The sequence below is a fragment of the Tupaia chinensis genome, unplaced genomic scaffold (genome assembly GCF_000334495.1).
Source record: "Tupaia chinensis unplaced genomic scaffold, TupChi_1.0 Scaffold000057_1, whole genome shotgun sequence".
In the NCBI taxonomy this organism is placed as follows: domain Eukaryota; kingdom Metazoa; phylum Chordata; class Mammalia; order Scandentia; family Tupaiidae; genus Tupaia; species Tupaia belangeri.
This window is the reverse complement of record NW_006159515.1, coordinates 2,031,294-2,053,989: the sequence shown is the minus strand read 5'-3', so window position 1 is coordinate 2,053,989 and position 22,696 is coordinate 2,031,294. Positions and strand designations below refer to the sequence as shown.

The window sequence follows — 22,696 nt, the reverse complement described above, 5'->3', positions numbered from 1 at the left end:
AGAAACATGTTCTAGAAAGTTTGAGAGTGGCTATATTTTAGCAATAGTTCTTAGGTTTTATCAGAATTATAAAGTGAAAGAAATGATTTGGTTAGTTCAGCTGCTGAAGTTCATAATACTGGTAAAATGCAGAGACAGCCTCTGCTGATTAAAAGGATTGTTTTTGCCTTCTGTCACTAATCTCATGGAATTTGACTTTAGATATAGTGTGTGCTAGATTTGATTGCTTCTCTTCTGTTTACGGATACCCAATTGTTCCAGCTCCACCCACTGAAATGTGCAGTTTTTCTCCAACTTCTGCAGTCTCTATCATAGATTGAATTGCCACACATACACGAGTCTATTCATGTGACACTATTCCGGCATTATTCTGTTTTTCCTATCCCTGCACCAATACCACATGGTCTTAAAAGCTATTGTTTTATGAAAGTCTTGCTATATGGTGGTGAAGTCCTCACAATTTATTCTTTCTCAAGAGTGATTTTTTCTTAAATTTTAAAGATCTGTAAGCATTTTTAGAAAAAGTCTGTAAACTTTCATTAAAAAAAGAGAAACAGAACAGGATTTTGATTAAAATTGTATTGATTCTACATACCATGTGGTGAGAATTAACATCTTTAATACTGATTTTGCCAATCCATGCATTTCCTTTCAATTAGGCATTTTTAAGTTTTCACAATTTTCTGCATAAAAGTTTTGTCTATTTATTAGAGTTAATTCAAATAAGTACTTTACAGTTTTCAAAGCTATTCTAAATGCTATCTCTGTGCTATTATTTCATTTTCTGTTACTACCTGGCATCTTTTTTTTTAAGAGAGGTTTTTGCTATAGGGCGCGTGCATGCGCTTGCCAGAAAGACAGAGACAGAGAGACAGAAAGTGAGAAATCACCCCCCAGAGGGGATGGCTATGCCCCACTCCCTTCTCCTCCTTTCTCCTCTCGGGATCTTGGGCACGCATGCACATGTACCCGGCATGAGTTTAAGGCACCAGGTCCAGGACTTGAACTACAGTCGACTACATGAGAGTCCAGCAACATAGCCATTACACCAACTGCTGGTCCCACTAACTGGCATCTTGAAATGCAACTGAATTTTATTTGCTGGTTTTGTATCAGGCAAATGCCCAAGTTTCTTATTAATTACAAAAATGTCTGCAGATTGATTTGGATTTTCTGTGTACTGAAACATATGATATGCTTTTGATAACAATTTTATTGTTTTTCAATCCTGATACTTTCTACTTCTTTTCCTAGATTTACTATGCTAGCTTAAACCTCAGCACTATTATGAATGTGTGTGACAGTGGAAATCCTTATTAACACTGTTCCTGATTTCTAGGGGAATGTTTTCAGAGGACATACTGGGTTAAAGAGTGGCTCTCAAAAGATAATGTCTAATTTGGCAACCTGTGAAATGTGATCTTATTTAGAAATAGTCTTCGTGAATATAATTTAAATGATTTTTCCTAAAGTTTATTTATTGATTTATTTCATAAGTGAGAGAAACAGAGTGATAGAGACAGAGAGGTAGTACACCAACCTTCTCTTCATACTATGACACACCCTCAGCCTTCAGCCAGTCTGGACCATGGGGAAGTGTGTGCCTGGAATACTCAGGAAGGTGTCTAGATGTGAACCTTGCCACATGGGTCACCTTCACAGAGTGTTGTGTTTTACTGCCTTACAACTGTCTGGCTAAAAATACAACTAAAATTCTTAAATTAGATCATCTTAAGATTAGGGTGGGCTCTAAATTCAATGAGTGTCTTTATAAGAAATAGAAAATGAGAAAATATAGAGATACACAGAGGGGAAGGCCATGTGATGACAGAGGCAGAGATGAATGATGTGTCTGTGAATTAAGGAACTCCAAGAACTACTGGCAGCCACCAGAAACTAGAGGAGAGACAACAAACAATTCTTCCCCAGAGGGGCACCTGGATTTCATAGTTTTGGCTCATATAACTGTGACAAAATACATTTCTATTGTGCTAGGTCACCAAGTTTGTGGAAATTTACACAACCTCATATAAAAGGTAACAAAGGAGACTGGCTTAGTGACCTGGAGAGAGGGAAGGATTTCTTAAAGAAGACTCAAAAAGCACTTGTCATAAAAGGAAAGGTTGACATATATTCTACATACAAAAAATATTTTTTTCTGTTTAACTGCCAGAGGCCATGTGTATTTGCTAGACAAACAGAGACACAGAGAGAGAAGGAAAGGGAGAAAGCATTCCCCGATCGGGTGTGATCATGATGTAGTCTCTTCTCCTCCATCTCTTCATCCTGTCTGGATTTGGGGAATGAATGCATGCACACACATACCTGGTGTGTTTTTAAATTCACCACCTGGAGTTCAAACTGTGGTTGGTTATTGTGGGCTCTAGATCCTCCAACCACTAGGCTACTGAGCTGGACACAAAAATCACAATCTTCTGAATTTTAAAAGACCTGCAAGGCCACGTCGTAGTAAAGTGGTTAAGCCCTATTCATAAGGAACTGGATCCCATATGGACAACCATGGTTCAAATTTGTGCATGTATACATGTGTGCCCCAAATCTTGACAGGGTGCAGAAATGGAGGAAAAAGGATTGTGGCACAATCATGTCCCATTGAAGGGTGCTCTCCCTTTCTCTCTCTTTCTCTCTGGTGCATGTATATACTCTGACAATTAAAAACAAAAGACACTGCAAAGAGAGTCTAAGATATGGCACCAAGTAGGAGGTGTGCAGTATACATAATCAACAAAAAATTGCTATGAGTGACTGAATATTCAAAACAATAGTGGTTGAAAGGAGGCAAGTTTCTTGCTTCCTCATGTAAACCAAGTCTACATTGGTGGTCAGGGCTGCTGTGAGTCAAGGACAAAGACTTCCTTTTCACTCCTCCTAGGTCCAAACACAGTAATTAGCACAACAGAGGCCTTAAAATAAAGGTGGTTTCATTATAAAATTCTAAAAATGTGCTTTATAGAAAGACATGGGAATACTGTATAATAAGAAGAGATGTAGCTTCATAATCCAAAGAATCACATAGCAGATTTTATACTGTCCATGGAATTAATACTTTAAAAATATTTTCCTCCTTCTCAGTTAAGAAGAGTCTTCAGAGCACCATTATTTGAATGGAAGGTATTTTGCATATCAGAGTTCATCTTTGGTCTGCAATGAAAAAATAAAATGTTGAGTACCATCAAGAAGTCTTATGTGAGTCAAGAAGACTTAGACTAGATTGTTCATTATTTCCTCCTAAAGAAGAGAGCAGGAAAACATCAAGTTGCTACTAGAGTCTTCTAAAGCCTAGGACTATTTCTAGAGGATTGGAATCAGTCAAGGGTAGACTCTTGCTGTGCTTCTTAGGGCTACTGAGGGGGAACCCAAGTGTCCATTGGTCTGAGTTCTTGTAAAGGCCTTGTGTGTGAACAGAACCAGCAAGAGGCTAGAGTAGACAATGAGCAAGAAATAAAGCTAACACTCCAGTCCTAACTTCTACTAATCAGTGGAATTTATTGATTTTTCATATTTCTCCTAACTCCCTTAGACAAAGATAAAAAATTAAACAGGAGTAGAGAAAAGAAACTGCCTAGTCTCACTTGGAGCCACAGTGATAAGTGTTCAGATAACATATCACACACTTGATAAGGGGTCTTCCTTTAGATTTGGCAATTCTTATTCTGTTATTTGCTTTCATTGACTTTATGGCCTTGTAGCATTGACAGGGGTCAACAATAATGATGTACCACTTTGGAGGGCCAGATTCTTAGGGTAATTAGTTCTCCAGAACAACAAAGACAAAAACAAAACAACCACAGTTCTAATTTGTAGCATGTGCTGATTGCCATGGTGTAAATATTCCCACCAGGACTTTTCTAAACTACTAAAATATTAAGTAGTGTGCAAAATTCCTGAATATTTAGCATCAGTGAGCTCATAAGAGCTGGTTCTGTCACATCACTGGAACCAGCAGTCACTTTATTCCTTTTAAATTCCCTCAAGAAGTAGACATAATAATTGCCAAATCTGTCCTCTCATTGTTGGTTAAAACAATTTTGAAATGTTTCATAAAATAATGTCAAGCAAGCATGCACACTACCCACATATATGTAGTGTAAGCACATATACACACCACTGTTTCTGCAATTTATATTCCTTCAAAGAAATACCTGGAATCAAAACAACATGCCCCCATGACAGTGTGCCTTCATACACAAACATACATAATCTGATGACGGGAGACTGGTTTTTGCTTTGCTATAATCTAGCTAGATGATCCCAGGAGCTAACTGCTTGGGATTTAGTTTCATTACACGTAAGAGGAAGGCATTTGCTGGGTAACATCAGAGGTGGTTTGGAGCTTCCAGGTCCATATGTGAATCTCACTTTTATAAATAAAATTGACCACTGGTATGAAGAGAGATTGGCTTCTTTTAAATGAATCACTTGATAACATGAATAATCATGAATATACTTTTTTCATCTCTAAATGTGATGATGAACTTTGCTAAACCAATCTCCTGGGGAGATGAAGACATCAGACGATACATGTGAAAATATTTTCAAACTGTAAACATCTATTCCAGTGCCAAGTGATCTGAACTCTCATATTAAAAAGGACTTCCTATAACTCTGAAAGGGAGCTACTATGTCTTTTCACTTGACTTCACTTCACCCTCCTTTTCTGGATACCGTATTACCTACAATAGCTATCTCTCTGGTAGACTGAACTTCCTACGGGGCACAGCAGGACCTCAAATATATGTGTTCCTGAGTGAATGACTAAGAGAGTGACTGCAAGTGTGCAGCAGTGTCACTTCTTACTCTGACCCTGGCCAACAGGTCCATTCTGGTTACCTTTTTCCTATGGCATGTGCAGGGAAACAGGTCGTCCTCGGTCTGTGGTTCTACCCTCTTCATGCCCTCCCGGATTTGAGGCTCATTCACTTGCAAATTGGCATATTCCTGTTAAGCAACAGTACACAAGCATTCCTTCTATGGCACTTTAAGAATACTTACAGGGACCAGCAGATGGCATAATGGTTACATAGTTGGACTCCCAGGTAGTTGACAGTAGTTTGAGTCCTGGACCCGGTGACTTAAACTCACACCAGGCGTGTGTGTGTGCCTGCCCAAGATTCCAATAAGAGAATGGAGAAGGGACTGCAGCATGGCCATCCCTCCTGGTGGAGTAGTTTCTTGCTTTCTATCTCTCTGTCTCTCTCTTTCCAGTGAGCACATGTGCCCTCCAGCAAAAACCTCTCAAAAAAAAAAAAAAAAAAGATACTTACAAAGCTAGATATAGGTAGAGTGCAATTTACCAGAATGTGGTTCATTTACTCATGTGTGTCAAACTGTGTTCTGCAAAGTCCTCCATACCCACTTGTGTACCCAACAACAGAGCCTCATGGAGGTGGCTGTCCTTTGAACACTGGCTGCCTGTTCTTAACAAACATCTCATTCTCTCTCAAATTTACATGACTTATTTGTTTTTGTTCTTCTTTCTTTTACCACTTTCTGCTTGGGGTGAAAAAATAGTAGGGCTGGCCTGTGGCTTGCTGGCTAAGGGAGCCAGATCCTATGTAGCCAATTCTTTTTTTTTTCTCCATTTCTCCATTCCAATTGGATTTGGGACATGGTGTGTTTTTCAAGCTGCCAAAGCCTGGCCTGTGGCCCTGGCTCCTATGCACAAGGTTGAACTTCTATGCTACACAGCTGGCCCCGAAGTGCCTTTTAAACTGTTAGAAAGACTTTAATTACTATCCTTAAATACTTAGGTCCATGAAAATAATTTCCAAGAGAAGTCATGACTCATGGGGTTGGGGCAAAAACATACATACCTTGCACTGTTTAAACAAAGAAATGGTAAGGTAGCAGCAATGTACTCCAAAGAGAAAATATAAGCCAAGCACAGTGACTCTGTAGGACAGAGGGCAACTTCCTAATGACATACCTGTAGATCTGATAGCAATACCTTTCACTTGATGCTATAACGTTCTCCATTAGCTAATCTCTGGTTTTCAGATATTTATTATTGTTATTATTATTATTAGCATTATTATTTGTCCCTAATTTTCACCCACAGAAGTTCATATATCTCCATATATTAATAAACTTTTAGAAATCAAGTAAAATATGATTTACTCTTAACATGTCCAGTTATAAATTATATGACAATTTTCTTTGAAAATACTGACCTGGAAAAGTTTGAAATAATAACAGAATATGTCATCCCCCATAAGATTATTTCTTGCAAATTCCTGTCCTGCTTTTGCTATTTTTTTTGCCTATAGGAATAAAAAACATCATTTAATATAACATTATTTTTTTCTAATGTGGACAAGCATAAACTGATATACAGACTTCACAGAGACAATAAAAGGAATTATATCCTTGAGGTAGTCTTATGTGGTAAAAGGAACATTTAACAGAGTATGTTGGTTCAAACCAAAGGGAGGTTTTTAAGATTAGAAAGTTAGAGAAGTCTTGTTGGGCTTCCCGGAGAGAGAAGTTATACATGAAGTGAAGTAACAATGACTTAGTAAAGTAAATGCAAGTGAAGCTACATTAATGTACCATCTTCACAATTTCCTACAGTCAGCTTCCTTATGCAATTCCTTATTTTAATCCATAACATAGTGGCTCCTCCTGTCAGACTTGCCATCTTAATTTTCACACCACTAGTAGAGGCAGCGTTTGCAATCTGGATAACCTGCCTTATAGCAAAAGCATACTTGAGGTCAGGGCTCAGCTTCTTGATCCACATGCAGAGTGCACAGTTAACCCAAGAGGCAATGCCCATGGTCAACCTGAGGGAAATTGCCGTGTTATGTGCAGGGAGGTGGCTTCCCGTTTATAGGTAAAAGTCAATGTCTGAGCATCCTGAATGCTCTCCAGGCACGAAACATTTCAAATAGACTGGCGATGTTGAGGTACAAGTGGAAATAAGCCTCCTAGGAGTCTAACCTTACCTCTTCATCATGTTCTTTTGCCCATTTCAGTTTGTCTAGCAGATCGCTGAGGTTGCTCTTAACTGGAATGTAGTGTTTCCAGGGCTGCAGCTCATTGTAGAAGTGTTCATAATAGATGGAGTCCTGCTTCAGCACCACACTGTCGCCGGCCAGGAGGTATGGCAGGCGGTATGCCGCTACAGTGCCATCGATATTTATTTGATACTTATGCTGCAAAACAGCAGGAAAGTATAACACGTCCATGAAATTTCCTTTTATCCACCCCCTTTATTCTCCACCCCATTCCACACATATATCCTCAGACACAAATTGGTCAGATTTTGCTCCTTCTCCTATGTAGTCTTTGTTAGGACTCGCCTGGCTGGGGAGGCCTGGTGACTACAGTTGTGTGGGTTTGCTTGGAGGGTGTATGTGTGTGGAGAAAGCGGAGTGACTTAAGGTTGACCGCCACTATGCGGAGGGAATATTGATGCTGTCTGTAGCAGTGACCAATCAAAACAGTACGGATTTCAATAACAGGTCAATGGGACCACTGCTTGAGCTGACCGACCAGAACTGCACAAGTTTCATTCCTTCATTTACACAGAGCTGGTTGAAATCTTAAGTGGGAATTCTTTCTCTACAAAAGCCCATCCCTGAATACACTGTGGAGACAGCCTTCTGAACCAACTTAACTGCCTTCTGGAAGTCAACTGTAATATAGCCTTGATAAACATCATGGGTCAGAGAGTGGCTTTTCTGGTAGTGAGCAGCTGTTTCTGGTCTGAACCTACTTTGGTTCAGTAACACCTTTGTCAGTTGGTAAGTGCTGTCATATAAGACACACACCTTGACTTAATGCTCATTTTGCTCTGCTCCTAAATTTCACAAAGGGGTCAATGAATCGAACACTAGAACTGCCAGTAAAATAATAAAATTGTTGTCCTGAAGGCTACAACATAAGGAAAGATAGATGAATCAGTGACTCTGTAATTTCTCTACTACTTTAATGACCGCACATGTGCATCTAATGATGGCACAATCTGTGCCATGTTACCATATCCTTGAACATCAGATGGCCATACATATGTCACAGTGTAAGCCTTTTTCTTCTACCTTTCCATCCTATTAGGAAATTAATAAGCTCTGGGGCAAGACCGTCTATGAATAATAATACCAAAAGAACTCTGGTAAGCAACAGTCTTTGGTTGTAGGAAATTCAGCAGCCAGGAATAAAGACAAAGGCATGATGTAGCAGCCCTAGAGGAGTGATGGCTAGTATCCACTTCTCTTTGGTTATATTCATTCTTTTCTTGCCAGAGGTTGCATATTCACTCACCAACGAGAGACAGAGAAAGTGGGGGAAAGTAGAAAGCATCCCCCATGGGGAATGGTCATGCCACAATTCTTTCTCTTCCATTTCTCCCTCTTTTTGGACCTTGGGCATGCATGCACACATGGCTAGTGTGTTTCTCAAAGCCATGAGGTCTGGGACTCAAACCATGCAGTTAGCCACGTGTTATCTAACAGACTTAACCACCAGGCCATGGCTGGCCCAATTATAATAATTTTTTAAAATTATCTTTGAAATATATATATGGAAAAATATGATTCAACTTGTAGCTTTTTTTTTTGGGGGGGGGAGAGGTTTTTGCTATAGGGCGCGTGTGCTCGCCAGATAGACAGAGAGTGACAGAGATACAGAAAGCAAGAAATCGCTCCCCCCCCACCCAAGGGGGATGGCCATGCCGCAATCCCTTCTCCTTCATTCTCCTCTCAGGATCCTGGGCATGCACGTACATAGGCCTGGTGTGAGTTTTAAGCCACCGGGTCTGGGACTTGCACCATGGTCAGCTACATGAGAGTCCAGTGACATAGCCATTACGCTAACTGCTGGTCCTACTTGTAGCATTTTTTTGAGAGATTTTGTTACAGAGTGCCTGCACTTGCCAGAGAGATGTAGAGAGATGAAGAGACAAAAAGTGAGAAATGACCTCTTCAGGGTGATGGTCACACCACAAACCCTTCTCTTCCATTCTTCTCCTGGGATTTTGGGCATGCACATACACATGCCTGGTGTGAGTTTCAAGCCACCAGGTCTGAGACTTGAATAGCCGTCAACCATGTGGGAGACCAGAGACTTAGCCACCATGTCACCTGCTATACTCACTTATTTTTTCCGAACAAAATAAACTCATACTGTAATTTTATTTATCTATAGACTTTTTTCTCCTTTTTTTTCATTGTCAGAATGTGTGTGTGCTTGCTTGAGTGTGAGAGACAGAGAGAGATGAAGCACCTCCCATGGGGTATGATCACACTGTAATCCTTTTTTCTCCACCTCTCTATCCTGTTAGGACTCTGGCCATGCACACACACACAGCCCTGGAGTGTCTATCAAGCCACTGAGGAAAAGTCAAACCTTGAAACCTTGGCACATCACGCGGGATCTGGCTCCTAATATATAGAGCCTACCCACTTAGCTGTGGGGTCGGCCCATTTGTCGCATTCTTTAGGTCTGCCTGCCTCCACTTGATCTATCTGGTGAAAACATGGCCTGGTTCAGCTGCATGGACCAGGTGGTAGGGAGCTGCTGCGCAATGCAGAACTATATGGTCTGGATCCCAGGTGACCTGTACACACAGGGCAAGACAGTGATCTTGGCTGGCTGGCAGGCTGGGGTAAGAGTGTGGCATGACAAGACCCTGTCAAGGGTATCTATCTTTTTCTCTCTCATGAAATAAAAAAATTTAAAAACATAATAATAATAATAAAAATAAAAAGAAGAAAAAATTGTCCATCTGCAGAGCAGCCAGAGCCTGCTAAATCACCTGCCTTCCCACCCACCAAGAACAAATGACTGACTACCTTTTGCCCACTTTTCCCTCCATCACACAACTTCAGAAGCCACCCAGAGATCTAGAGAACAGGGCGGTACCCATTGCCTGAAAAAGGAAATTGCTAGAGAAAGGATTCCTCCCTGGGAAAGAAGAGCAATCTACATTCTACATTGCAGAAAGCGATTCCTAATTCTCAGAATTCCCAGAAAGAATATTTGGCTCTATTTCAAGTCATTCTCCACCAGAGAGCCTGATAAAACACAGATGGTTTACATCTTCTTTAGCCTGTTAGAATGCTATGGCGCTGGGGGAGAAATATTTATAAGATAACTTACATGTTCATATTAGTACAAAAGGATTTGGAACTGACATGTGCTTATCTCGAAGGCTAGCTGGAAAACGAATGTTGGCTCTACCCATGCTCCAAGCTCCCTTGGTGCATATTTAATGTCAGGGATGGGCTGTGGGTACAAACCCAGGTGGCCAAACCAGGCCCTAACACCTCTATCCCTTGATATTCACTAAAGTTCACATCTTCCATCTCTGTAATTTACAGGCTTCAATTTCCCTTCTCCAAACCATTATTCATAAACTAGAAAAAGACAAAGGACTGGCCCTGATGATGTCATACCTTAAAGAAATCAAAAAATGAAATGTGTTTCACTATGGGACCATAAAGGCTTTCGTCGTGTTTAAAGAAGAAAAAGTTGGTGAAAGCAGCATCTATGAGTTCTGGGTGTTTTCTACTGAGTTTAACCAGCTCGAGTCTCTCTTTGCGGCTGTCTCGCCCTCTCCAGACGGCGGTGGCATTTTTGCTTTCCCAGGGAGGACCCGTGTTAGCTTGCACAGACATCATATCCAGACTCACTCTAAAAGACAAAAAAGTGCAACAGATTTTCTTCCCAAATTATCACATCATAAAGGCTTTTGGGAAAAAATTCAGCAAAGAAAAAAACTAAGGCTCTGGGTTAACCCTGACCCATCTCTCACCGGCCCATGGTCTCTAGAACAGAGTCAGTTAAGTCGTAGGTAGGCATCACTATGTCCTTGGAATCTGTGGAGCCACACCAGGAAAAGATTGGATGGATGTTTGAATTGGATTTCTTTTTTTCCAAAGGCCAGTCTCCCAAGTTAACAAAGAACTCCACATCTGGCATCCTCACCTAGGAATAAATCAAAGAGCTTATTCACACTTCTGACATTGGATAATATTTTGTATCTATCAATAAAAACTGAAAATCATAACAAATGAAAGGCCAACCTTATAAGCCTCAGGAAGTGGTAATTACCTCTGTAGCATAGTGGGTAACTTTTAGAATATGGTCATGTGTATGAGCATTCTAGGTTTCCTTTCTATGGTATCATTGGCCAACAGACTTACTACAAAGGGATGAAATGGCAAAGGTAATCTCTGTCCTAATACTGCCAAGAAACTCTCAGATAATCAAAGAGAGAAAGAGAAATATTGAAAGATAAAGAACAGCAGTTAGGACTCTAATCCTACTTTCCTGTTAATGAGCCAGAAGCTTCCATTTTGAAAACACACAGAGGTCGGTGGCAGGAATGGGATTTGAACTCAGGAAGTCCAATGTCAAGGTTAGCATAGTAACTTCCAAGCCACTGCTGCCTTTACTAACAAATGGTGTGAATATGCTGAAAATTCCTGTTAAATATAGTGATAGAAAATGCTTAGAGAATTTGCAAAACAAGAAATACATAATTCATAGGTAAGAATCATGTTGGGAGGTCTGGGAAGCATCCAGGTAAAGTAGAATCTGAGAGAACATTCTTATTTTTCCATGGATTGACATGAGCAAGAAAATTTGCAAGTACTCTAATGCTTAATGTTTAAAGGAGGTATAATACTAATACTATGTAATCACCTCCATTCAGAATTAACTGGCTGCAAATGCTTTGCAATCTTGAGAAAAAAGATATTATGATTTTCTGTAAGTCATTTAATTGAGATATACACACAGATTATTTAATAAATATATATTGGGACCAGTAGATGGCATAATAGTTATGTTGCTAGACTCCCATGTAGTTGACTGTGGTTTGAGTCCTGGACCCGGTGGCTTAGAACTTGTGCTGGACACATGTGCACTCATGCATGTCCAAGATCCCGAGAGGAGAATAGACAAGAAAGGACTGCAGTGTGGCCATCCTCTCCAGGAAGTGATTTCTCGCTTTCGAGCTCTCCAGTTAGTGCATGTGCCATATAGCCAAAATCTCTCTTAAAAACAAAACAAAATAACAATAGATATATAATAGTGTAAATAAATATACAATTGGCAAACATGTTGGTATGTGTTTTAGTCCATTTTTCTTGTTGCTATAACTGAATACCCCACACTGAGTAATTTTCAGGAATAAGGCTTTATTTAGCTCACATTTTGTGAGGTCCAAAGTTGAGACTACATCTGGTGAAGGCCTTTTTTGCTGGTGGAGACTCTGGAGAGTCTTGAAGTAGCCCAAAGTATTACATGCTGAAAAGGCAAAGGAGTGTGTGGTTCCCCACCCTGGTGGCCTTATCTAACCTTATTAAAGCTCCCGAAGGCCCCGTTTTAAAATTTCATATTTAGGTTAAATTTCCATCCTTTTAATATTACACTATAACAGCCAAATTTCAACACATGAAGTTTTGGGGGACATGTTCCAATTACAGCAGTATAGTTTTACATATCACCCAATTTAAAAGTACTCCACTACTCAAAATTTAACTGTACTAAAGCACATTGTACTAAGGAACTGGATTCAGTATAAGGCAAGTCTTTTTTGGACTCAAAGTAGGTTAGTACCAAAATAATTTTATGTATCACAAGGCATTTTTTTTCATCCATATGGTACTATTATGAGTTGAATCTCCAAAAGGATTTGCTGAAGTCCTAAACCCCAGGCTCTTAGAATGACTGCTTTTGAAAACAGGATTGTTACAGGTGTGATTACTGAAGACGAGATCATACTGGAGCAGGATGTGCTGCTAATCCAATACGACTGCTGCCCTTAGGAGAGACAGACACATATGCACGTACAGGGAAAAGGCCACGTGAAGCCTGAGGCAGAGATGGAGTGACATATGTATAAACCAGGAAACACCAAAGAGTGAGGCCCTTCCCTCAGTAACTAGGGAGAGGCCGAGGAGGAAACTACTCAGAATTCTAGAGGGAGCATGGCCCCACTGACACTGGATTTTGGGTTTCCAGTCTCTAAAATGTGAATTAGATGTTTGTGTAAATACATCCAGTTTGTAGTAGTTTGTTACATCAGCCCCAGGAACTAATGTAGGTACCCTACATGACATAAACCACAAAACAGAACAACTCTGAGACTGCTATTTTTATTTTGAAAACATTATATCACAAAATGTGTTCTTATATTATCTGTAACATCTAAGAGAAAACATATACTTACCTTTCTAGTCAAAGAAAGTAGGATGGCATCCATGAAAATTCTAAAGCCTACATGTTCACCATGAGTCTTGATATAAACCTAAAAGGAAATTTCAGATTTATTGTGTTGTTCCAATAGCACTGGCCGACTTCAGGAGGAAGTTTGTCACAATGATCGTCTTTTGGATAAGGTTTAATAAAAAGGCTGTTTAGCTCATTGTAGCCAAATGATCAAATCAAATAAACAAAAATCACTACAACAAGCAAGCAAGCAGTCATGCATCGTACCTTGTTGTCCTTTACTGTGTAGTGACACAAACTCTGCCTCTGTCCAAATCGCTTTGGGATTTCTGTTGCAATCTTTTCGGGATCGATGGTGGGGAAATGTGCCAAATCTCTCTGGATCTGAGCGATGGTGTCCGGGCAGTTCATCCCTCGCAGCCAGGCTGCACTGTCTTCCAAAGGACAGTCACAGCTCTCATGGTAAACTGGCCCTATTACCATGCAAATGACACGGTACCAGTAGTTACTGAACCTGTCCTTTGAAACATATAACTAAATCTATCATATAATGTCACACATTTTGCCTAGTCAGATAGGAGAGGAATTTGGATTGAAAAAATATAAAGAAACACATTTTTATCCCATTGGGGCACTGAGAGTAAGTCAGCCTCTATTGTGACTATTAAGTCTTGTGATAATTTCATAATCCTGTCCACTTTGCACAAGTTCAAAATTAAGAAAGCTGGGGCTAACGGGTGGCATGGTGGTTAAGGGCACTGGACGCCTACATGGCTGACCACAGTTCAAGTCCTGGACCAGGCGGCTTGGTTTCTCACTTTCTCATTCTCACTCACTCACTCTATCCCTTGCTGGTCAAATAAAAATCAACGAATAAATGGAAAAATAAAGCTAAGTAAAATAATTCTTAAAAACAAAATAAAGAAAGTCAATATACTCTACTGTGGATATTATAGTTCATTGTGGTTTTGTGTACATGACAGTAACCAAAGTCTGGTAAAAGGATACCAGAGGAGTACACATATCCTGTTTTAATGAAAAATAAATAAAAGTGATATGAATTAATATTTTGATGCCAATTATAGAAATAGGGTCTTAGAGTGTCTATAGTATCTCAACCGGTAAATTATCATCCATAATAACAAAAGTAAACAAAAAGCTCCTGCTACTTTTTAAAAAAGAATTATAAAGAAGCAAAAGTAGTTGGTGAGACCATCCATTTCATTAATATTATAATGCATCACACATTTTTATAAATAATACTAACCCAATATAGCAGAATCTGAATTGATGTTTTTTTTTTTTAAATTTGCCAGAGGGCCTGTGTGCTCACTGGAGAGAGACAGAAAGGGAAAGGTAAAGAAATAAAGGACCCCACATAAAGATTGGTCAAACTGCAATCTCTTCCCTTTCTCCTTCCTTTTGGGATTTTGGGCATGCATGCACACGTGTCCAGTGTGTTATTTAAGCTGTCAGGTCCAGGAACCAAATTGTGCAGTCAGCCACATGGGATCCAGCCACCTTAACCACCAGGGCATGGACTGGCCTGAGATTTTTACTGACATTCCTTTCCATAATTCTCAGATTCCCACCTGGCCCAGGCATTATCTGAAAATGGATTTTTTTTTTTAAAGTTTAGCAGATTATACTGTACCATGTTATCCTGGTAGAATGTAGGAAAGAAACCTAGACACTTAAGAAAATGTTTACTTTTCCTGGGGTGAGAGAAGGAACAAAGAAGACTCCTATCTTCTTCACTGTTCTAGGGTACTGTCTCCTTTCAGATGGAAGGAGGTCGTTCTAGGTAACGAAGCTATAATTTCATTCCACATAAGAAAACATAAGAGAATGTTTCTATAAAAACAGCATTGGAACCAAGACAAAAAACAAGTTGCTGTTCCCCTCTGCTTCAATCCATCTCGCTTCCTGAAGTGATCTTTCAGATTTCAGTAACACCAGTTCTTTAACTAATATATCTCCAATTAAGAATCATATATGGGGTCTGGCCGTTGGTCTAGTGATTAAAATGGCTGGATCCCACATGACCAACCACTTGGCTTGGACCTCATGACTTGAAAAACATGCTAGGCATGAGTGTGTGCACGCATGTCCCAAATCCCAAAACAAGGGAGAGATGGAAGAGAAGGGATTGCAATGTGATCACACTCGATGGGGGTGCTTTCTCACTTTCCCTCTCTCTTTCTTTCTCCAATGAGTAAACCTACCCTCTGGCAAATTACTATTAAAAAAAGTATCATATTATGATGATATTCACAGCTTGATTATTTGTGCCAACCATGTGTCTTTAGGAAGTGATTTCTCTCTTAATCTGTTCCTTGTGCCTTAGTAAATCATAATTTTCATTCCAATCTTTAAATTCTCTCTTACAGCAAAACTCCTAATTTAGCTTTCACATAAGAAACATCTATTTTATTCCTTTTTTAGTTTTATTATTATTGTTTTTAAAATTCTTTTTTAAAAGAATTATTTATTTATTTAATTTATTATCATTATTTATTTTTTTTCACATGAGTCTTTGCCAGAGAAAGATAGAGAGAAAGAGAGAGGGAGAGAGGGCGAGTGAGAAAGCAAGCCGCCAACACTAGAACTGCAGTCAGCCATGTGAGAATTCCAACACTTTAACCACCACGCCATCTGTTGGCCCCATTTTATTCTTTCAGTTAAAAAAAAAAAAAAAAAGACCATGCTGTTGTTTCTGTTGATGGCATGACATGTATTTTTGTCATACTATTGTTATAAAATTATGTTCCGAATTACCTTTTAAAACATATGGAGATTTGGCCACGTGTTGACCTTGGAATTTAACCTCCACCTTCAGGGTTTTGTAGCTTGCATACATTCTGTACCTTACTATGAAGGACCCATCCTTTCGGTCTAGAACCTGAACTCCCACTCTAGTGAACTGCTCATCTGGGGCCAAGATTTTAATCTGGAACGCCTTTTCTCCCGGAGAAGACGTGAATCTGTGATGGGAAGAGCAACAAGATATCAAGATTACTTTATGGAACAAAGGCACAAAGGTGACAGGCTTCAGCCCGTAAACTTTGCCCTTTTCCACATTCTCACTCTAACGTAGGCCTGCTGCTTCTCTTCCATGCTTTTAGAACCAGAATGAATATGATGGATCTAAGGTTTAGAACCAGAGTGGATGGCGATGGCCAGGATAGCACAAAAGCATTATCTTAGACTTGCAAAGGAATATGTTAAGAGTATTAATTTATTTAAGTATACATACTAATGCATTCCACACATACAAACATTACTGTCAATCTACTGCTTCTTTCATGATTATTCCATCTGGAAATTTGTTATCAAGTGATGCCTCCAGAGAAAAATAATCTTAATTTTGAAAAATCTACCTCAATGACTTTTTAAATTTTTTTAGAGACTTTTGTTATAGGGTGTGTGCCCTCACCAGACAGAAATCACTCCCCCCAGGGGGGATGGCCACAATGCAATCCCTTCTCTTCCATTCTCCTCTCGGGATCTTGGGCATGCACGCACACGTGCCTGGTGTGAGTTTTAAGCCACTGGGTCCGGGATGCGAAGCACGGTCGACTACATGGGAGTCCAGCAACATAGCCATTATGCTAACTACTGGTCCCTACCTAAATGACTCTTAAATATATTTTTAAATATTTCACTAATATATTACATAACTAGTATAATTAAAAAGCATTATAATTTATGGTTAATCAGCAGCAAAAGCAAAGTAGGTAGTGAATCGTCTTAGTGACATTGTATAAAACAGGTTTTTTGGAGTGAGTGCTCTTGCTGTTCAATATGGTACTTAGTTTCTCCCACTGAACTATTCATAGCCGAGTGACAGTGTTCCTTTTCTTTGAGATTTTTTTCCCTATAAAATAAAAACAGCATTCACCAATAAAAAGAAGTATGTGAATTATAAAGATAAGTTTTCAATATACTTTTAGTGTACTGAATTCACTGGAATGAGATAAACGTTTGTTACAATCATACTGAATCATACTTTCCTCCAAACTCTAACGTGTTAAAACTATTTCACTTTTCTTCTTGAGTTTCAAAACGTGTACCTGCAGATGTCGATGTGAAAATTGGGGGCAGCACCAGAGAAAGACGATGCTGACAAAGTTTCTAACATCTGGATTTAAAGTCCTGTAACAGTTAAAAGTAGTCAGAAATAGCACTCGCAGCAAAGTGTGTGTGTGTGGGGCTCTTCTACCCCAAAAATGTGAGAATGGCTATCAAAATAGCTAGAAGAGCTATTATTATAGTATGCATTATTTATATATAATATATACATTATAGTTTGTAATCTTTTTTTTTTGGAGGGGGGAGAGGTTTTTACTATAGGGCGGGAGCGCTCGCCAGAAAGAGACAGAGAGATAGAAAGCGAGAAATCACACCCCAGGAAGGATGGCAATCCCTTCTCCTCCATTCTCCTCTCGGGATCTTGGGCACGCACGCCCACGCACCAGGTGTGAGTTTAAGCCACCAGGTCCAGGACTCGAACCACGGTCCGCTACATGGGAGTTCAGAGACATAGCCATCACGCTAACTGCTGGTCCCCAGTTCGTAATCATTATTTAAAACTACCAGGACAATTTGATTGGCACAGAGGAGACTTGAACACCAGATACGTACAGCACCTAAATACATTGGAATTTAAACCGCTGCAGAGCAACGAGTTCTTGGGCAGATCCAAGTTTGCAGGGAGAAACAAGGAGTTTTGGCTGCAATATACAATGGTGAAGGAGTCGTTTCTCAACTTACTTATTGCCTGATGTATCCACCGCCTGAATATAGAAATAGCGGGCGGGAAGGACGACGTCTGCTTTTAGCCCGGGTCCCCATATTTCGCTCTTCTGGGGGCTAAGTCGCCTCTCTCCGCCGATCTCGTCAAGAGCTGGAACCGTCCCCAGAAAGCACCAGTAAAGCAGCAAAATGCTAAACATTTACAAGACGGACTCTCGAAATGATTCGCGGATAAATGCAAAGTGTGTGAGGTGGACCGGACCAGCAGGGGCTTCGGCAGGGGCACGCTGGCCGATCACTGCCGCGAGCGACCCGGCTCCAAAAGGTGCCGCAGGGCAGGCGCGCGGTCTCCACGGTCCCGGGGAAAATCACAATCGGAACCTTGGCATGCCCGGGCGAAGGATGCCTGTCGTTCTGCTCACACCGGCACGGACACCGCTGCTTCTCTCTCTCGGGACGATGATGAACTTGGACTGCTCCTGCCACTGGAGCATCATTTGGGGGCGAATCCGCCTCCGGTCCCCGGCGAGGTGCAAGGCAAGGGGATTGGCCCGTGCATCAGGCCAGGCTTAGTAAAGCCTTCTGCAAGTGGGTGGCTGGTGGACACGCGTCCCCACGCCCTGGGCTCCCTGGGATATGTAGTTCGCGACAGGACTAGCGGAAATCCCGCCAGGCTTACCATCTCTCACCTCTGACTGACTTTTTGATCACTGCTTTCAGGGAACAGATAAATGCTCCTAATGCCCAAAAGAGAGGGGCACGCAGTCTGGAGGCTCCGCTAAGGTTTTTTTCTGGGGCTTGGTCATGACATCCTCCGCACGTGCAGAGGGCAGGCATACACCACGATGAAAGGACTGCGTCGTCAGTAATACCGACGACCCGTGGCGAGCACCGCAGTCCAGGTCGCTGACCGCTTGCGTTCCGATGGGACGTGACACCAGCCCCCCCTTCCCCCCCAGGGCAATCCGAGGCGCACCGCGGACCTAGCGCTGGAAGCAGTGATCCGGCTCGGTGAGGGGTTCTATTGAGGACGCAGCGCCCGGACCAGGCAGGACAGGCCCCAGGTACCCGGGGGCGGTAGGCAGGGGTTGAGTGAGAGGGCGCAGGGTGGGCGGCCCCGGCAGGACCGGCGGCCACTAGCTTGCTCACGGCGTTGTCTGGATCCTGGTGGCCGTCCCAGTGGAGGTCACCGCACTGGTGCCCATCCTAGCCGGAAGGCTCACGGGGAGATTCTGGGTCACAAAGGGGAGAAAAGCACCAGGGAGGAAAGGGACGAATCGGCTCTGGAGCACATCCCCTTTTGGAGGCGCTCCCATGGATACGAGTGGCCGGGGTTCGGGCCCCAGTTCCTGCGTCCCTCCTGGCTGGGCCTCGCGTTCATCCGGGGAGTCGGATTCGGAGCCTCCCGCTCAGGCTCGCTCCCTGCCTCTCCAGGTCTTGCCGCCGCCCGAATACCAAGCGCGGAGGCGGGTCTGCTAGAGGCCGAGGCAGCGGTTTTGTCCAGCTTTTGCAATTGCCATTATTGACACCAACTCATTTATTCAAAAGCCCGAATCCAGGGCCCTTCAGCTCCTCCCGCAGCAGCGCCTGCCAGCGTCTCCATGGCTCAAGCGCCTTCAGTAACCCGAGCGTCCCGGGTCTCCCCGGCGGGCTCCAGGAGGCCACTCTCCGCCTTCTGAGCGCTTCCTTTGGTACTGACCGGGTCTTCCGGCCGGGGAGGGAGGGAGGAGCGCGGAGGAGGGAGTAGTTGGCCTCAGTGGCTCTGGGCCAGTGAGGGGACCCGGGACTCCTGGCCTTGGGAGGCGCGCGGCCGGGCTGCGGGCAGGCGGCGGCGTCGGGCCACTGCCGCTCCAGCTGCCCGGGGCCTCTTGGCCTGGGGAGGCGCCCGCCCGGGCTGCGGGCAGGCGGCGCAGTCGCGCTCCTTCCTCTCCGCCCGGCCGCATCGGTACACACCGGTGCTGCGCGGCGGGGACCGGCCTGCGCGACTGTCCCTTTCGTCTCGGCGACTTCCGAGCCCGGCTGCGCCGCGAGCTTCGCAGTGGAGAGCGGTGGGAACTCTGCCAGCTTCCCCCGAAGCCTGCGATCGAAGCAGGAGCCATGCGTCCAGGAATCCCGGTATCCTTTCGTAGGCCCGGGCCCGGGTCCCGGCCTCGGGAGAGGGTCGGGGCTGGTCGCGAAGGAGTAGGGGCTTGGAGGCGCGCGGAGGACGCTGGGTGGGAAGGAGGGCTGGGGTCTCAGTGCTGGTGATCTCGCCCTTGGGCACACAGTAAATACTGACCCGTAATAAACCACTTACCAGTCCCCGCGTTGCAGTAGCCTACTGTACAGAAAGGAAACCGTGTTTGTCCTATGCGAAAGGCTTTCGAAGAGAATTTAAAGACGTCTAGATTTTGAGTAAACTCGATACTTAGGAGACAGACTTAAAATGTAACCTGAAGAGAATCATAGCGGAGACAATAAATAATTTCTTCACAAAATGTTTGTTTTACGGAACGATTCGTTCCAGTGACTTCAAAATCGTTACTCTGGAGGTGCATTTAAAGATAGCTATTTTATAGAATTTTGCTTTGCACAAAATTAAGCAAGAGGTTTATTATTCGTGCTATGGTTTTACAAATAACCATTAAGTTGAGCCTTAGGTTCCGCAGTCATTCTTGTTGGTAGTCTTAATATAGTAACACCTCACTTACATGGGTGAGGGAGCCTCAGTCCATCAAAGTGAGGGTTTATCATGCTTGGTAGATGTACCATTTAAGAAATGTCTTTTGAATGAGACTTATATAAAGCTAGGCCATAAAGACACAATCATCTGAAAAACTGACTTTCAGGAGACAGATAGTCATCATATAAACACACTCGCATACATACACACTTGTATAAGTAGAATTGCAGTCAGGAGAGAACTCTTGCAAGTAAAGTATCACAGTACATGTAAGGGACCTGACCTCGTTGGAGGAGCAAAGCATCCCCCAGAAAGTGACATTTCAGCCTACATTTAAAAGATGAATGGGAATTAACTAAGCAAAGGAAGGTTGGTAGGAAGGGACAAACTTTAGGGAATGAGAAAGTTGTCAAGGGGAGGAAGCTTGGAGAAAGCTGGAAAGGTGGGATGAAGTGGAGCTGAGAGAGATCCTGGGGCCAGATAAGGAGTTGGCCATTTGTTGTGAGAGCAGAGGAAGCTTTAGGCAGGGAAGTTCTATGATCATATACATCTGTAGCAAACTATTTTTAAGTATCTATGCAGATCAGTAATGTCTGCTCACAGATAGGTGGAGAGCTGTGAGTGGAATAGAATTGGGAATGGTTTATAAATATAGAGACAAAAAAAGATACAAGATATGACCAGATCTTGGCAACTAAAGGCTATTAAGTGGAGGGACAAGCTGCCCATGCCTGAGTGTTTCCTGAAGCTATAATTACAAGTAATACAGTAATTGATGTCTATAATGACTCTGTTGTTAATAATAAATTGCGCTTAGTTCATTTAAAGAAATTTGGATCAGAGTAGAGGCTTGAGGATACAAATAATAGGAGCCCTCTTGGCTGCATGGAATGCTCAGTGTGGTAGGAGCACCAGGCAAAGAAGGTGGAAAAAGAAAAAAACCACTGATAGTATTTAGGCTATGGGGTTTGGATGATTTTTCATTTTCTGTATAATATCTTTTGGTACTTTGGAATTTTTTTTGGTAGTATGTTTTTACTTATAACATGTACAAATATTATCTGCAAAAAAGAAATTTGAACAGTGGTTCAGACAATAGGACTTTGATACCTTTTTTTTAACCTTTTAAAATACATTCTCATGTTGATAATCTTCACTTTTTTTGGTAAACTACAACCAAAGAGATCGTTCTTGTTTAATGACTATTACTTAAAAGCAAACAAACTAAATATACAAATAAAACCAGACTTTTATTAATCAGGTGTTATGTTCTTGTCTTTTGCTTTCAGGAGCTCAGCCCCAACTTTTGTGCTCAAATGCAGTAATTTTCCCCTGCCTATGTTTTTTGTAAGGATATTCTCCTGTATATGTTCCAAATGAACATACTTCATAAACCCCCTACATCTTCACCCAGAAAGCTGGTTCTACGGGAAACATTTCTTCAGTTTGAGGTGGTGCTTAATGAGGGCAGTTCCCAGAGAATTCGTATCCCCCCCCACACACACACCAAACTATCCTAACTCCAGTCATTATCTCATACCATGACTGAGTACTCTCATTTCCCACCTGCCTACCCACCCACACAGCCCCAACACCACAAATGCAAACCTCCTCCATCTACCACACTGCCTTTTAAAGGAAGGCATGAGGATCACAGATAAGTGCAAGATATGCTTTTGGATATTTGCTAAGTCAGAGAAACGGATTTCCAGAAAATCCCGAGAGTTTGGTCTGTACAACCTCAGGTACTGAGCTTTCCTTTGCATACTTCTCCGTTGTCTCTGTGACAACCAACTTAAGTAAGAAGGAGAAGGCATAAACGCTTCCTGTGGAGGGACCCATTACACACTGCTGAGGGATCCACTCCACAGTGCTGAGATTTCTTAGAATGAAAACACTGGAAGTTCTACCTTTGGTGGTGATTCTCCGACCAGACTGACCCTGCTACAAATAACTCTGCACAAATCATTTGAAAACTACCACCTGAAGGTTTAAATAGAAAGCATTCCCAAAAAGGAGAAGATTAAAAAAAAAAAAAAAAAAGGGGAGGGAGAGGGAGAGAGAGGGAAAAAAGAAGGAATC

At 42.1% G+C, this 22,696-nt stretch overlaps 2 protein-coding genes across 2 annotated transcripts in view; one reads left to right on the top strand and one right to left on the bottom strand.

Annotated features, from left to right (window-relative positions):
* Positions 1–2,925: 2,925 nt before the first annotated feature.
* On the bottom strand, positions 2,926–18,432 carry POGLUT2 (protein O-glucosyltransferase 2). Its single transcript, XM_006141507.3, has 10 exons — positions 17,971–18,432; positions 15,976–16,181; positions 13,465–13,670; positions 13,199–13,276; positions 10,775–10,947; positions 10,416–10,653; positions 6,966–7,175; positions 6,192–6,281; positions 4,852–4,959; positions 2,926–3,162 (listed from the first exon to the last, which is right to left on the bottom strand). The coding sequence occupies exons 1-10, from the start codon at positions 18,150–18,152 to the stop codon at positions 3,145–3,147; spliced, it is 1,509 nt and encodes a 502-aa protein (XP_006141569.1). The 5' UTR covers positions 18,153–18,432; the 3' UTR covers positions 2,926–3,144.
* A 187-nt stretch (positions 18,433–18,619) lies between these two features.
* The window catches only part of LOC102489684 (DNA repair protein complementing XP-G cells), an 84,614-nt gene continuing 80,537 nt past the window's right edge, over positions 18,620–22,696 (top strand). Inside the window, 1 exon segment of the mRNA XM_006141506.3 lies at positions 18,620–19,016. The gene's annotated coding sequence lies outside the window, so the exon portion shown is untranslated.

What these genes read in the sequence shown, in the direction of transcription:
- POGLUT2 (XM_006141507.3), bottom strand. Translation starts at nt 18,152, where the DNA reads ATGTTTAGCATTTTGCTGCTTTACTGGTGCTTTCTGGGGACGGTTCCA. An exon ending in ACACAGTAAAGGACAACAAG is followed by an intron (nt 13,277 to 13,464) that starts GTACGATGCATG and finishes ATTTCCTTTTAG; the next exon opens with GTTTATATCAAGACTCATGG. An exon ending in GTTCTAGAGACCATGGGCCG is followed by an intron (nt 10,654 to 10,774) that starts GTGAGAGATGGG and finishes TTTGTCTTTTAG; the next exon opens with AGTGAGTCTGGATATGATGT.